The following is a 15,465-nucleotide window of genomic DNA, read 5'->3' on the forward strand; positions in this document are numbered from 1 at the left end:
TCATCGATAACTACCAATCTAATTATATTTATAATATATATTACTTAATTATATAGGAGTATATAATCTCATAAATCTCTCATGCTAAAATTTTTAAAATATTTTTGGCCATATGGATGGATGAATTAAAATAAGTATAAGGTGCTTTCCATACCTCTTCTTCTAAGGGAGACATTGGTTTTATATCAGAGGCCAGTTAATGACCTCTATTTCTTAGACTAAGACTGATTTTATAGCAAGTACTACCGAAGGACTGCTAACCTATAAATAGAAAGTGATAATGTTTCGCTTGTTAATATTCTAAATAACCAAAGTAAAGTTCCTTGGAAATTCCATTACCAGTAATTTTTTAATGACTATCACTCTTCTTCTTCTCGTTAATATCCTAAATAACCCAATGGGGAAACCACATTGTTTCGTTTCGTTGTATATGCCAAACATTTTGGGTCGATCAGGTTCGAAAGATCTGATAGACATTTGCTGATCTAATATTATTATTATTATTATTATTATTTTTTCCCTTCTTTATTTGAAAAAAAAATACAGATAAAATTACAGATAATTAGAACGTGTACGCAGGCAGATATTTGACCATGCTTCCACGCGACTACCACGTGACGTCTTTTATCTGCCACCGCTTATTTGTTGGTTGATTCCTTGGTTTGTGCGTATCCCACGCTTTATAAACTACCATTCCCCTCCTCTCTCTCCGCACCGTCCTCCTTTTATCTTCCCTTGCAAATCATGGGAAATCTCTCTCTCTTCTTCCTCCTCCTCCTCGTCTCCGGCCTCTTTCTCTCCCACGCCGCCTCCGCCGGCTCGATTCCCGACGACCTTCGCCTCCCCTCCACCTCCGCCTTCCCCCGCGCCAGCGCCAAGAAGCTGATCCGAGCCCTAAATCTCATCCCCAAGGACGCCTCCCCCGAGTCCACCGTCGGCTTCTCCTCTGATGCCTCGCGGAATAGGATCTTCGAGAGGCGTTTCCGCTTCCCTGGCCTCTCCGATGGGACATCTGTTGATGATCTCGGCCATCACGCCGGTTATTACAGCCTTCCTCACACCCATGACGCCAGGTGAGGGCTTCTCTCTTCGGGCCTTCGTTACTCTGATTGGCGGCTGTGATGCACAGAGTGGGATGCAACATCTTTGTTTTGATGAGGCATTGGCACTGGGCTTGGGTAAACGTGGATCTTGGCGTGGGAATTAGAGCCACAGAAATTAAGGCCTCGACTGAGTGTTGCGATCTTGTCGAGTTCATGGGTTTTCCTTTTTGTAGGATGTTCTACTTATTTTTCGAGTCGAGGAATAGCAACAAGGACCCGATCGTCATTTGGTTGACGGGAGGACCTGGCTGCAGCAGTGAATTGGCGGTTTTTTATGAGAATGGGCCTTTCGGTATAGCCGATAACATGTCACTTGTGTGGAACCAATTCGGTTGGGATCAGGTAACTGTTGGAGCTCACTGCTGGTTGTTCTTTCTTAGGATTTAGTTCTATAATTTATATTAAGGTTTATTACACTGATCTCTCCCTTCATTCTTATCATGCATTTCTAAACATGTGTTTTCTTGTGTCATCTTATTTGAATGTGTAAAGCAGTTAATTTCATTTCTTGAGTAAATTTCATATATGTAATTGGGATAAAAAATGCATACTATCAAAGACATCTATTGCACAATGGTTTGGACTCTCTTTTTTGGAAGTTCCATTGTTTAAATATCAGGTGTCTCCAACTCAATTTTATTCTTTTTTACTATTAGAATATATTTTTTTAAGTTGAACCGATGAACAGATTCCTGCATTGACATTCTTTGATTTTGAACCATATGCATCTGTTTCTAAAAGCATAAAAATTTACTTGAGCATTGTTATTTCATATTAAATACCAACATGATGTTTCGAATAAGACTGCCGTTTGAAGTTTGAACAACTTTTTATAAAAATATGACATCATATTAATTCTTATTTCTTTCTATGTATTAGGATTTATCAATTTTCTCATTTACTTATGATCATGAGGTCACACCATGTTGTTTTGTCACTTCTCTGTCATAATGTTGTGAATTATCTGATATAACTAATATTGGTGTCAGAACAAAGATATTTTTATATTACTTCTTTCAGAAATTGGAAATGTAAGAGATGGAATAGGAAATAAACTAAATAAGCAGATAAGTGTAGATCTTGTATAAATACACAAGGACTTAGTAGTGAGATATTTATCAGGTCATTCGATTATAGTATTCCAAATCAAACAACATAGTGATTGAAGAAGTGGATCTTTTGTGATTCTAAAACTTCTTGTGCACTTAAATCCAAATATTCCATATTTTGATAACATTACAAGATAAGTATTCCATTTTTTTCCAAATTAATATTCTCATATTCCTCCATATGTCTTCATCGTCTCCTTGCCAAATTGGACACTTGGATGGACATCCATATGGATTGTTTATGTAACACTGTCGGTGACCCTTTTTGTTTAGTACAATGCTGAAGTATTTTTTAAAGAAATATTCATTAATGGTAGTTTAACTTTTCGTTTATAAACATGTTGGCACCCAATTTACCTGGTGAGTTTTGTGGAAACTAGGTAATTATGACTGACAAAGTTATCTGATTTACAATGACTGATGATGTGGTACACTTTGAAGTGGACTATTATGCCATTCTCCTGCAATGAAGAATTTTTTTTTTTTTAGTTGAGTAGAAATTGAACTGGACATGGTACAATTCTAAGATCATTTTCTTACAGTGTAATACTATGCATACTGACCCTTTCTCATTTACTTTATAGGCATCAAATCTTATATATGTTGATCAGCCCACTGGAACCGGTTTCAGCTACAGTTCAGATAAGCGTGATCTTCGTCACAATGAAAAGGGAGTTAGCGATGACCTGTATGACTTTCTACAGGTATTCATCACTTACAAATTTACCAGAGTAGTTGTGTGGTAAATTCTAGTCATTGAGTTTCACACTCACAAAACAAAGTAGTTCCTGATTTGTATTCACAAATTCATTGGTTTTCCACATGTTTGTCCTAGCCTTTCGTCTACGACATTGTTTGGATTATGCCATACATATTTTCTTTTGTTGTGGTCTCCCATTGAACTGATGCACTTTTTGAGGACAAATTTGTGCTAATGATTGCATTTTTTTTTAGCCGAACGCATCAGACTTGGAGTGTTTTCTGTATAGTATTGCTAGAGTATGTAGACCATGCTGAGAACCCAGTCACAGTAATATCCTACAGTGTAATTCAGGAAATTGTGCAGCCTTTTACATGCAGATTAACTAGAATATAAGTTCCATGGATTTGCCCCAAAATCTATCTTTTCCCTCAGGTCATTTAGGGATCAATTGCTTCACCTATTTGTGATCTTTCCCTGTTTCTTTTGTTTGAATTCTGTTGATGTATGAAACATTAGGTAATTCTTGGCTTATATTGGCATTACTGATTGCTCGTTTCTCCGAAGAAAGTCAACATAATCCGTAGGGAAGCATTCTTGACCACTTTTTATTTTTCGGTCACATGATTCAAGCTCTTGAAACTTGAGACCAGGCACATCAGCCAGGTTGGCTTGGTTGAATCACCTCCCATCAGTTTGTGGTTGGATTGTTGATAAACCTAGAATTTCTTAAGACAAAGAAGACTTTTCCATATCTCAGATCTGCTATTGATGTCTCCTGTTCATATTGTTTGACTGAGTGGGTCAATTAGGTTTCCTAGTCCTGCTGGGCTTAGAAAAAAACATAAAGAGACTTACAAGATTTATCCATTTTCTTAGTACATTGCCTTGTCTTGAAGAGGTCGAAGGCTTGAAAGAGGGAACGACACAAATGGAGTTGAAATGGATGTTCATGTCGAAGAGTAGATTAGCAGGAGCATAGACAATGTCTACAGTATCATTGACGAGGGTTATTGATGAGAGAATGGTAGCAGATGGTGACAGATTTTGACCATGAGAGGTGTAGATTCAGTCAAGGTTCTGAATACCGCCCGTACCGAGCAGTTTGGTATGGTATCACAAACCATGGATTGAGTACAATAATCAATCAGGGCCAAACTAGGAATCAATGATGGTTGGAAAGGCAGCTGTAAGGCGCAGAGGTTGTGATTCATCTATCTTTGCCTATCCTCCCTTAGAGTCCAAGATCTTGACATTGAACATCAGCAGCCCTTTTCTACATATTGAAATGCCCTTTGTAGTTAATCGTTTTTGTTCCGCACTGAACCAGAAAACTATGACCCAGGTGCTGAAGTGTGTTTTGTGGGACAAAAGGCTGGGTTTGTAGACATTCATAGTTCACGGTTGGCTGGCAAATACATAATCCAGACTCCAAGGGGTCTGATTGTGGGTCAAGTTTGAAATCATTGGCTTGGTCAAATATTTGTAGGTAACCTATATGTTAAAGAAATCATTGCAAATATATATTTGATGTATCTAAATATATAGTTATAAGTTTCTAAATTGCACCTTTTTTTGGAGAGTTGTTAGTTGTAGTTTGTCATAACATGGGTTCTTATTATTCTATTTTCCCAGGCATTTTTTGCTGAACACTCAGAATATGCAGAAAATGACTTTTACATAACTGGTGAGTCTTATGCTGGGCACTATATTCCTGCTTTTGCCAGCCGTGTTCATCAAGGAAACAAAGATAAAGAAGGCATTCATATAAACCTGAAGGTACACCGTTATATTTAGGGTCAAAGTCTATATTACCTCTGTTGATCTTATTCTACTTGGTTGTACAGGGTTTTGCAATTGGGAATGGACTAACTGATCCAGCAATCCAGTACAAAGCATACACTGACTATGCATTGGATATGGGAATTATTAAGGAATCTGACTACAAAAGAATTAACAAGATTTATCCAGCATGTGAACTTGCCATCAAACTTTGTGGTATTAACTCTTCCCTTTATATAGTATTTCTGTGGTATACACATGATTGGTTGTTCTCAATGCTAGCATATGTGTATTGTCTTGGATTGCTTCAGTATACATGATTTCTAGAGCGATAGGTTAGATGCCCTTGCCCTATCTTTTGCTGTGCATTTTTACCTATGCAACTTGCAATCCCAAACAAGTAATTACATGTTTTTGTTATTTTCGCACAATATCCTGGCATATCTTGCATAGTGCATGCCAACAGGTTATTTGTCTGCTAAACTATCCAAGTATTAGTCCAACAGAGGCCATTTAAGTTTGATGTAGCTTTTATTTCTGTGCATATCGTTCAACACAAAAAAAGAAGATAATTCATATGAATTGCATTACATTTCAGGAACATCAGGGACTGTCTCTTGCTTGGCATCGTATTTAGTCTGCAACACTATATTCAGTTCAATCATGCGGATAGCTGGAAATGCAAATGTAAGTCTTTGATTTGATCGTATTATATTTGTTAACTTTCAAGGGTATATCGCAGCTGCTAACATTATGCTTCCAATTTCTTAAAAGTATTATGACATCAGGAAACAGTGTGAAGGGAGCCTGTGCTATGACTTCTCCAACATGGAGAAATTCCTCAATCTGAAGTCCGTTAGAGAGACTCTTGGTGTAGGAGACATAGAATTTGTTTCATGTAGCCCTACCGTGTATGAAGCCATGCTCACCGACTGGATGAGGAACCTGGAAGTGGGCATTCCTGCTCTGCTCGAGGATGGCATCCAGTTACTTGTCTATGCTGGAGAATATGATCTTATTTGTAACTGGCTTGGTAAGTCGTGGACTTGTTAATCTGTTACTTCATTTTGTCCAAGGTCATGTTTAAACTCTTGCTTCCTTGTTTGCTTGAACTCTTATTCTTAATTGCATTCTGCGCCCATCCACACACAACAAGCTTTTTGTTTGCTTCCACCAGGAAATTCAAGATGGGTTCATGCCATGGAATGGTCTGGCCAGAGTGGCTTTGTTTCCTCATCTGAAATCCCATTTTTGGTGGATGGAGTAGAAGCTGGACTTTTGAAGACACATGGATCTCTTAGTTTCTTGAAGGTATCTATTCTATTGCCTCCTTATTTCTTCTTTTTCTTTCTATATGGTGGAGAACCTGGCTGCTGCCTGCGATTATTCTGATGTCTGTTCTTTGCAATAGTTGTAGATGATAACTGGGTTTCTGTCGTGTGACTTTGTTGATGTCTGGGCTTTGGTGTCACAGGTTCATGATGCAGGCCACATGGTCCCCATGGATCAGCCCAAGGCTGCTTTAGAGATGCTGAAGAGGTGGACACAGGGGAAGCTCGCTGAAGATTCTACCGGTTCGGTGAACCTCGACGCCGAAATGTAACATGCTGAACGGTAGTCTGCTAGGGATGGACAAATTCGAGTCAAACTCTTTCTGTAAGATATGTAAATGAATGAATGAATGAATTATCAGAAATTTGTGGAGTTCCTGCCACTTTTTATCACATTGGCCTTGTTTTTTTTTATATTTGGCTTTGAAATGTTGTGATGTGACATGCTATGCATTATTATTCTATTTGAAGATTACTTTGCAGCATATGACAACAGAGAACTCTCACATCACCCGTTATGTAACTTTCTTTTCTTCATTTAAAAAGAAAATTTATTAGGTTGTCACAAATTCTACAATTAAGACTAATGAAGAGGTCATTATACAAAAAGGATGGGTGAGACAATTTGTGTCAGCATGGACCGAAGACTGATTTTATTAACCCTAGCCCAATTTGCTCCTTGATTACAGTAATTAATGAATGGTGCATGATCGCTGTTGATGCAGCAGCTCCTTGATGTCCTTAATTAATGGGAACTTTTGTGTCTTCATTCATTCAGCAATGGTCGAAGAGTCACTTTCGATTGATAAATGGGTGATATTATTAGAAATCGCTGATTGTAGATTAATTTTGATAGCAAGAGTTTCTTTCACATTGCATGTCAGATTTGCTTTACATACGTAAAATATTTTGAATATGATCTAAAGGAGGAGGCCATCGAAGGAACTTATCGATTAAGCATGAAGCCCAATATTTTCCCTAGGCCTATAATTTTTCCTCGTTGAATTGAACAAAGTCAGAAAAAAGTCTTGATATGATCTAAAGGTGAACAATGAAGAGGATTTCCTATAGAGTTTATTATGAACAACGGTTAGGAAGAAAAAATGGAAGCTAAAAATTTTTTTTGGGAAGAAAGATCGGGGATGCTAAGATTAGAATACGAAGGAGGGGGAAACATTAGAGTTGAAAAAAGGGAGTTTAGGAAAGGAGATATCGTTTCGCAGAGGCTAAAGATTTAAATGTCACATATTTTAATATAGATTAATATCTTATTCTCTCCCTATCAAATTTAGGTAGACTTTGTTGGCGGGAAAGAAATTATTGAGAAAAATATATCATGATAAGATTATTATTTTCCTCTCAATATTTTGATATTATGTTATCATGATTCTAAATTATAAAATTTATGATAGCATATTATTGTAGGGAAATATAGGGGCGATATCACATGTGCAATGGAAGAACGTAAAATAAAATTTTTAAATTTCTCAAAAGGTGTTCATCGTCGTGTGAAGATTGATGCGTAAAAACCCGCGAAACTAAAAACTACGTGAGAGATAGTTATGTTACCTAGGGAGATCGTATATCCCTGAATTCCTACAGATCTATGGTAGAGGACGAAGGACTTTCCTTTGTTACTTCATGCATTTTCGAATATCAATTAGGTAGGTAATAATGATGACAAGATATCTATTAGTGCTTATATCGCATTTCTTGATCATAATCTAAACTTTTGGAGTTCCAAGAAATAATGCTCTTTTGCAAGATCTTGTACGAAGGTTGAATATCGGGCGATTGCTTCTACAACTATTAAATTTTGTTAGATTCAATTATTGCTATATGAAATATTTGTTATAATCTATGATCCTCCATCTATATATTGTGATAATCATGTATTTCACTCTCTATCTATATATGGATTATCTACGTGCTAATCCTGTATTTCACTCTCGACCGAATTACATAGCTATCGACTTTCACTTTGTTTGTGACAAGATTCAAAATGACGAGTTATATGTCCACCATGTCTCATTTTCTGATCAACTTACATATGCTCTTATTAAGCCTTTGTCTCGCAAGCATTTATTTCTCCTTGGATCCTATCTCCAATAGGGCATCATCTTATGAGGGCATATTGAAAAAGATATTATTGAGAAAAATAAATCATAATAAGATTATCATGATCCTCTCAATATTTTGATATTATGTTATCATGATTCTAAATCATAGAATTTATGATAATATATTATCAAAATTCTTTCTATAGATCATGGTCTCAATATGATATTCTAATTCATGAAATAAAATGATTTAACGAATATTTTATATTTATTATTGATTAAAATATATATAATTATTATATTTTATGATTTCTCTTAGTATAAATTTATATTTACTATCAATAAAATTTACATGTCATATCGGTACCAAATTATATATATTTCAAGCATGATTCTAAATATTATATATCGGTACTAAATTATAAATATTTCAAGCATGATTCTAAATATTATCGAGATCTATGGATATCGGACGGTCCACAGGTTTGGCCCCACTTGATAACCTGCATAAACTGCACAATCGTATCACAAGTCAATATGCTGAAACATGTCAGATCTGCACCAATCCAACCAAGGATCTGTATGGATCCGGTAATCAAAATTTTTAACCATGACTTCAACATTATCATGTGTGCTAATACTTCTTGATTAACATGAGCCGAGCCAACTTAAACCACAACACGAACGGTAGAGCAAGCAAGTTAAGCTCATAGTACCATAAACTGTCATGTTTATAATCATCCATGGCACAGCAAGAGGGGGATGCATTTGCATGCGGACAGTAAAAGGGAAACAAAGGACTACTACTAAAGAAAAATCATAGCATAGGTCCAAATGCTCATCGACACGATTAAATATAACACCAAAAGAATCACAGCTGATCCACCAGAAAGTAGTGTAGCTCTTAACTTTGATAAGTTCTTTCTCAAGCAGCATCACCAGCCACATTCCCAATTCTGTTCAGGTCAAAAATCTCAATCCAGTAGCCATCAGGGTCTTTAATGAAGGCAATGCCTTTCATTTTTCCTGCATGCAGAACACAGATTAAGTACCTTATAATGCATTCATAGAGGAAGATAAGGCAAGAGCATAAACGATACAAACACAGGAGAACACACACTGTTTTGGGATCTAGATCAGAGAAGTTTCAATAACATGAAGAGCACTACCAGAGGACAATAATGTAGGACAAATGAGGAAAACTGTGGGTAGATAATAAATACAGAAAAGACTTAAAGGAGAAGCTTAAAATTGTCTAGATATTCACGAAGTATAAACTACATAAAGGTGTAACAAAATTTTCAATAATTTTCTAAACCAATCTATTGAACCGCTACTAGAATCCAAGCAACTCTAAAAGCAAGATATTGACCATCCTTTCTCCCTGAAAGGAGTATATCTGATGTAACTTACTCATCACACACTGAAACATGATTTTGAGCCACCAAAGCTGATGGGTGCATTCACTTGATAGAACTGTGTGGAAATTTACTTGGGGCGTAGTAATCCAAAAATATTTGGGTTGGCAACAAAATTGTATGCAGTAAAAGATCAATCTACGAAGGAAAATACAGCTACAAATATTCAAGCCAAGGAATAAGTTACCATCATCAGGTTTCTTCACGAACTCCACCCCTAGACGTTCAAATCGCTCACATGCCTTGTCCGTGTCATCAACAGTGATGCCTATATGACCTACAAGAAAAGTTTTGCAGCAAAAGTATTAGAAATGTGAAAATCAAATCAGCAGTATCACATATCTAAAAATACTTAATGACTGATAAGTGTCAAGCATATCCAAAGTTCACTTGTAAGGAATAAAACCAGACAAAGCTTTCGTTAGATATTGATATTTGATAGTACGCACCAAAGCCACGGGGCTCTGAATTTCCGTTATGGTAGCCTTTAAATTCAGGATCAATTTCTGTGCCCCAGTTGCTACCAGAAATTCACAGAAAGATCAGATACATGATATACTGAGAAACAGTGCACAAGCTTTGCAGCATAAGTGTATGATGATATGACCATCTAAACTGTAGAGACATATTTCTTACTGTGTAAGCTCGAGTGTAGCCTTCTGACCAAAGGTCCACACAGTTCGTTCAGTTGGATTGGATGGTGCTAATGAAGTATTCTGTTCGGCACAATGAGGTTATCCTGAGTGCTGCAAAGTTGACAAGGAAAATATGCTTGCAGTTTTATACGTACAAACAAAATACTATACCTCATAACCCAGAAAGTACAAGCTGAATTTCATTTCTGGGAAATCCAGCCTCTTCAACAACCTGATATTTGTTGGTGAAAAGGGAACAAGAACAACTAGCTTTAGGAAAACAGGAAAAATATGGAAAAGAAAATGTTAAGAGTGAAAATGAATTAGATGTCTTATGAATGTATAATCTTTTAGGAAAGGCGTATAAATATATCCCACTTAATACTACCCTTAGGTTAGTTCGTGCACCTGACCAATCAAAACTGGTGCAACTATCTGTTGTCGAGTTGAACAAATAGGAGAGAGACTTTGAAACGTGAGTAATATCTAGAATGACATAGTGTTAATATTTTAAGTGAAAGTGCAATTCTCACAAAAGGAAGGCAATATTTAAAAAATTGTTGCACCTAAAGGTCCACTTGCATAATTAGCAACCACTTACATTCTAGATATGACTACAATGCTTTCTGTTCCTGTTCTCTTCCGAATTTATATATAAGTTCCATTTTTCGTATATAAAATTGCATGTTCTCAATAAATTCTTGAAACCAGAAACAGAGAGTGTACCACCAAGAAGTAACTGATACTTTGAAGTCTTCCAAATATATGATGCACAATATCAGACTAACTTTGTGGAAGCATAACATCAGTTCAGCTTAGAAATATTAGTTCAACCTCATGGAAGCTTAATACTACTACTCCTACTCAGGCTGGAATAAACAATCAGAAGCATAGATAATGTCTCTCTCATGTATACTATGTAACATACAAAGTTTTCAAACCATCAACTCCCAAGCTAACATATACGAAAGCAGCCTCTCTCAGCTGCGGTTTCATGTTTTCGTTATCTATGTGGACCGAGCCATGGCGAGAAAGTAACTATACCACTCCGCTTTAAATTTCAGCCATCTTTAATCAACAAAACACAATATTCTTAGCTCTTACAGTCGACGAATGGAAATCGAGATTCAAGATGGTAAACTTACGACATTCCCAACACGCGGGAGTAGAAATCAAGACTAACTTTGGGGTCTTTGACTCGAAACATCTGCAACCAAAATCGAATTTTTACCACGAACACATAAAAAAGGAAACAAAAATCTTAAAACGGAATCAAGATATTGTTTAAAAAAGATCAAATCATTCGGAAAGTGAGCTAACAGTCTGCTGCAAGAAGTATCCTTTGGTGGCGTCGTCGAGCTGGGTGTGGAGGCCAGGGTTGTTGGAAGGGGCCTCTTTGGGCTCCGACGATGAAGCGGCCATCGATGAACAAAAAGGGCGGAACCGATCAAGCTTCTACTCACCGAAAAGGAAAACAAGGTAGAAAGAACGCATCAGATCGGGAAATCCACGAAGAAATATGAAATGAGAGACCCTTAGACCTGAGTTGGGGCGGCGAAGGAGTTGGGGATCGAAGCGGATCTCCAAGAGAAGCGGAGGAAGGAGGAGGAGAGGCGATGGGAGATGAGGGAAGCGGCGGCCATTGCCGAGCGTCACACGGCGTTAATTATAAGGGATGAGACGCGATGCGCCTTTGACGTAATTTTCGATGGACCGATGTCGTTTTATCGCTAGGAGTTCCCTCTATCCGTTAACCTCTCACCCAACCCCGCAGTTGGAGTGGTAGAAACAGGTGGGTCCCCACTAGGCCCCATGGGTGATGATGCCGACGAAGCCTCGTACGGAACCATCATTTTCTTTTTGGGGAAATGTTAAAGCGGATTAATATTCCACACAGCCTCAGAAAATGAAAATGTGAGGCTAATTTTTGCACTGAGATATTTAACATCGATTATTTTGATGATATAAACAAATATTAAATATATAGATGGCCAATGCTGGATATGTAATCGAAAAAACACTGGATATAACAACCATCAAATGATCAATAGAATGAAAGGTCCCACAAGCTAACATTATTCTTTTGGATCAAAAGATTCATCTTCTGACTTGTATAAGTCAAAGGAAGGATGCTTCTGTAGAGCATCATCATGTTAAGTCTTGGCTGGATAAATAAACTTGGAAGTGTTGTTGCAAGTTGCTTGTTCCTTTTTATTCTGGTTAATGAATCATATATGTGTTCTTCATTGCTTAGGCAAATCAAGTAATTCATAACAACAAATAGGATACTCGTGAATTTAAGTACATAAATTTGGATGGTGATGTAGGCGTTTATGATCATAAATTACAAAGTGTAAGGTCTTATTTATTCTGAGATTGTTTTCGACATTTCTCAATCTTAAAGACTGAGGCGTCTAAACGGAGGCTGGGGATGCTTCAGGCGGCGTCGGCGCCGACGCCACGTATCGCTTTCCGCGCTCCGACCGGCTGTTCTCGGCGAACTTTAGGCTGGCCTGGTGCATTCCCCTCTCCCTCTCCGCCTTGCTCCACTCCGACGCATAGTAGTGCTCCTCCGTCGACGTCACCACGTCGCTCGACGGCGGAAGGAACATGCTTCCCCACTGCGGGAAGTGCACAAAGGTTGTCGGCAGCGTGCATGCCATGATCATCACCCCCATGAGCGACAGCCCAGTCCCCGTCGAGTACTTGGTGCTCGTGAAGAAGAGGAGCTGGGTGAGCCCCGAGCCGAAGTTCCCGCCTGCGCCGGTCATGCCGGAGATGATGCCGAGCGAGCGGCGAGAGATGAAGGGGATGACGCCGAAGGTGGCGCCGCAGGCGGCCTGGGCGCAGATGGAGAAGCACACCATGGCGAAGATGGAGACGGGAAGCGATTCGGCGCGGCCGAGCCAGAGGCAGAAGGCCCCGCCGAGGGTCTGCAAGATCCAGAGGTTCCAGAGGCGGGCGCGCATGCCGTACCGGCGCGCCCCGAAGTCGGACGTGAACCCGCCGATGGGGCGGGCGAGGATGTTTGCCATGCCGAAGCACGCGGCGATGATGCCCGCCGTCCGGAGGTCGAGGTCGAAACGGTCGTAGAAGTACTCCGCGATCACGTTGTCCGTGGTGAGCTCCACCCCCATGGAGTAGCCGTAGAGGAGCACAAAGATCCATGTCCTGTAGTTGGTGATGGCATACCATAGCACCTAAAAGGATGAAGGATCAAATGCATTAATTCTAAAGGATCACATGATGAATCGTGGATAGCTGCGATTAGTTGTTGCAGCGGCAGCAGCAGCAGAAGAACCAGCGCTCATACCTTGGAGAACTTGTCCTTGGCGACGTCGCCCTTCTTTTGGAGAGTGCTGAGGTTTCCGTCGGGGAGGTCCTGGCCGAGGACGAGGACGAGGATGCCCATGACGACGTGCATGAGGCCGGGAACGAAGAAGGATATGCGCCAGGCCGTGAAAGGGGTAGCGCCGGCCTTGCGGATGAGATCGTAGACGAGGGGCATGAGCAGCTGGGTGGCGCCGCCCCCCATGTTGCCCCACCCTGCGGCGGTGCCGTTTGCCAGACCAATGATCTGGCTGTTGAACATGGTGCTCATCCAGTACTGGCAGGAGACGAAGGTGGCGAGGGAGAAGCCAATGAGGAAGCGCATGGTGATGAACCCGCCCGCCGAGGAGACCAGCGCCATGCCGAAGACGGTGGGCGCCGAGAGCATGATGAGGAAGGCGCACCCATAGCGGGGACCGAGGAGGTCGCAGACGGCGCCCATCAGGAGACGGGAGAAGATGGCACCGGAGACGGAGGCGACGCCGGCGTTGCCGATGTCGCCCTTCTTCAGGTTGAGGTTGTCCCGAATGATGGGGACGAGCGGGGCGGCGGCGAAGGTGGACACGAAGCAAGTGAAGAAGGAGACCCAGGAGAGGTGGAAGGTGCGCATGTGGGGTTTGGCGAAGGAGAAGAGCTTGAAGGCCTTGGCCTTGTGCTCGGAGTCCACCGGCAGGGCGAACTTGGCCGTGGTGTCGGTCGGGACCGATGGAGATGTCACCTCAAACGCCAGAGTCGGCTCGCGGCCTGTCACCCCGTGCATCGAGCTCCCCGGTTCGCCCACTCCCTCCGCCATTAGTTTACGTAACCCAAGAGAAGAAGAAGAAGAGGTTTGAGAGCTGCGGAGTCTTATGGTGGTATTTATAGCAACGAGGCGTTGACATTTCATGAACATTTGTTTAAGCTTCCTAACTTGCCAATGATGGGAGCAGACTTTGGCGCCGCGTCACTTAAATGGCCCATGAGTTCCTTGGAGCCATCAGGTTCTCCCAAGGATCAGGACATGATCCTTTGACAACATCCAATCCCAGCCGTTGATGTATGGCCGTCTTCTTCGCTCCATAGACAGACTACACATCCAATCAATCCCACACTAGCAATGCTTCATGAGTTTTGGTTATATGTGATCCTCTATTACTGTTTGTTCAATGACTCATTTACCAACAATTTGGAATTTCTTTTCAATCACATATGCTACTACTCACAAATAAACTCGATCAACATGCAGTTCCTTTCCAACTTCAAATTGAACTTGGTAGTGTCAACGACGTGTATCCACTGAATCTATTACTGTGGAGTGGTTTATATATAAAGACTATTTATTTATTTTTGCATCATGTATTTAAGTTTTATTTTGTTTGACCATCAGAAATCATATGGCTGTAAATGAAACTTGAAATAAAAACCTTAAGAATAATACGATAATTTATATTATAATTATTTAAATCGTATCAGTCAAATACAGAATCTCGTCCAACTCATCGTTGCGTCGGCCGTCCATTCTTTAGAGAGCTGATGATGGCAACGCTGCAAAGTCTTTTTGTGCGCCCAAATGTTGCCTTTTGGAACTCGTCGAAAGTTATTATGACCTAAGAAGCCTCATTTGACCATAGTCCCAGAAGTCAAAGCTTCTGAAGCCCCATTTGAATATAGTCCCAGAAGTCAAAGCTTCTGAAGCGTTATTGTTCATCGATATCATCGGATTATGACCTATTTGGAAGCTTAATTTTGTTGCATATTTGTACTTAATTTGCGTAACCTTTTGCCACTAATATATGACCCTTTTCTAAGGTTATATATATCTAATTTTGCTGATGACAAGGTTCTGAAGCCGATGCCAAAAACATGTTCTTATTAAATCTGTACTGAATGCTCTCTCAACTCATATTGTGTGAAATAATTAGATTTTTGAGAAAATAATTAGATTTCTTTTGGTATAACTTTTTGTAAGAATACGAAGGAGGGCTTGGAATTAAGGACTTCTCATTAATGAAAAGTTA

General features: G+C 39.9%; 3 protein-coding genes across 3 annotated transcripts; 1 reads left to right on the forward strand and 2 right to left on the reverse strand.

Moving 5' to 3' along the window:
* The first annotated feature begins 673 nt into the window (after nt 1-673).
* On the forward strand, nt 674-6,418 carry LOC103970187 (serine carboxypeptidase-like). The gene is made up of 9 exons (XM_009383857.3): nt 674-1,073; nt 1,277-1,445; nt 2,797-2,916; nt 4,548-4,691; nt 4,760-4,910; nt 5,293-5,381; nt 5,469-5,727; nt 5,872-6,005; nt 6,169-6,418. Exons 1-9 carry the CDS (start codon nt 745-747, stop codon nt 6,295-6,297), a joined length of 1,524 nt encoding a protein of 507 aa, XP_009382132.2. The 5' UTR covers nt 674-744; the 3' UTR covers nt 6,298-6,418.
* Nucleotides 6,419-8,773: 2,355 nt separating this feature from the next.
* On the reverse strand, nt 8,774-11,839 carry LOC135652494 (lactoylglutathione lyase-like). The gene is made up of 8 exons (XM_065173458.1): nt 11,680-11,839; nt 11,459-11,593; nt 11,284-11,345; nt 10,310-10,370; nt 10,140-10,219; nt 9,953-10,023; nt 9,691-9,780; nt 8,774-9,111 (listed from the first exon to the last, which is right to left on the reverse strand). The coding sequence occupies exons 1-8, from the start codon at nt 11,779-11,781 to the stop codon at nt 9,011-9,013; spliced, it is 702 nt and encodes a 233-aa protein (XP_065029530.1). The 5' UTR covers nt 11,782-11,839; the 3' UTR covers nt 8,774-9,010.
* Nucleotides 11,840-12,436: 597 nt separating this feature from the next.
* LOC135652946 (high affinity nitrate transporter 2.4-like) lies at nt 12,437-14,261 on the reverse strand. Its single transcript, XM_065174310.1, has 2 exons — nt 13,452-14,261; nt 12,437-13,338 (listed from the first exon to the last, which is right to left on the reverse strand). Exons 1-2 carry the CDS (start codon nt 14,259-14,261, stop codon nt 12,553-12,555), a joined length of 1,596 nt encoding a protein of 531 aa, XP_065030382.1. The 3' UTR covers nt 12,437-12,552.
* Between the last annotated feature and the right edge of the window lie 1,204 nt (nt 14,262-15,465).

Source organism: Musa acuminata, chromosome BXJ3-11 (genome assembly GCF_036884655.1).
Source record: "Musa acuminata AAA Group cultivar baxijiao chromosome BXJ3-11, Cavendish_Baxijiao_AAA, whole genome shotgun sequence".
In the NCBI taxonomy this organism is placed as follows: Eukaryota; Viridiplantae; Streptophyta; class Magnoliopsida; order Zingiberales; family Musaceae; genus Musa; species Musa acuminata.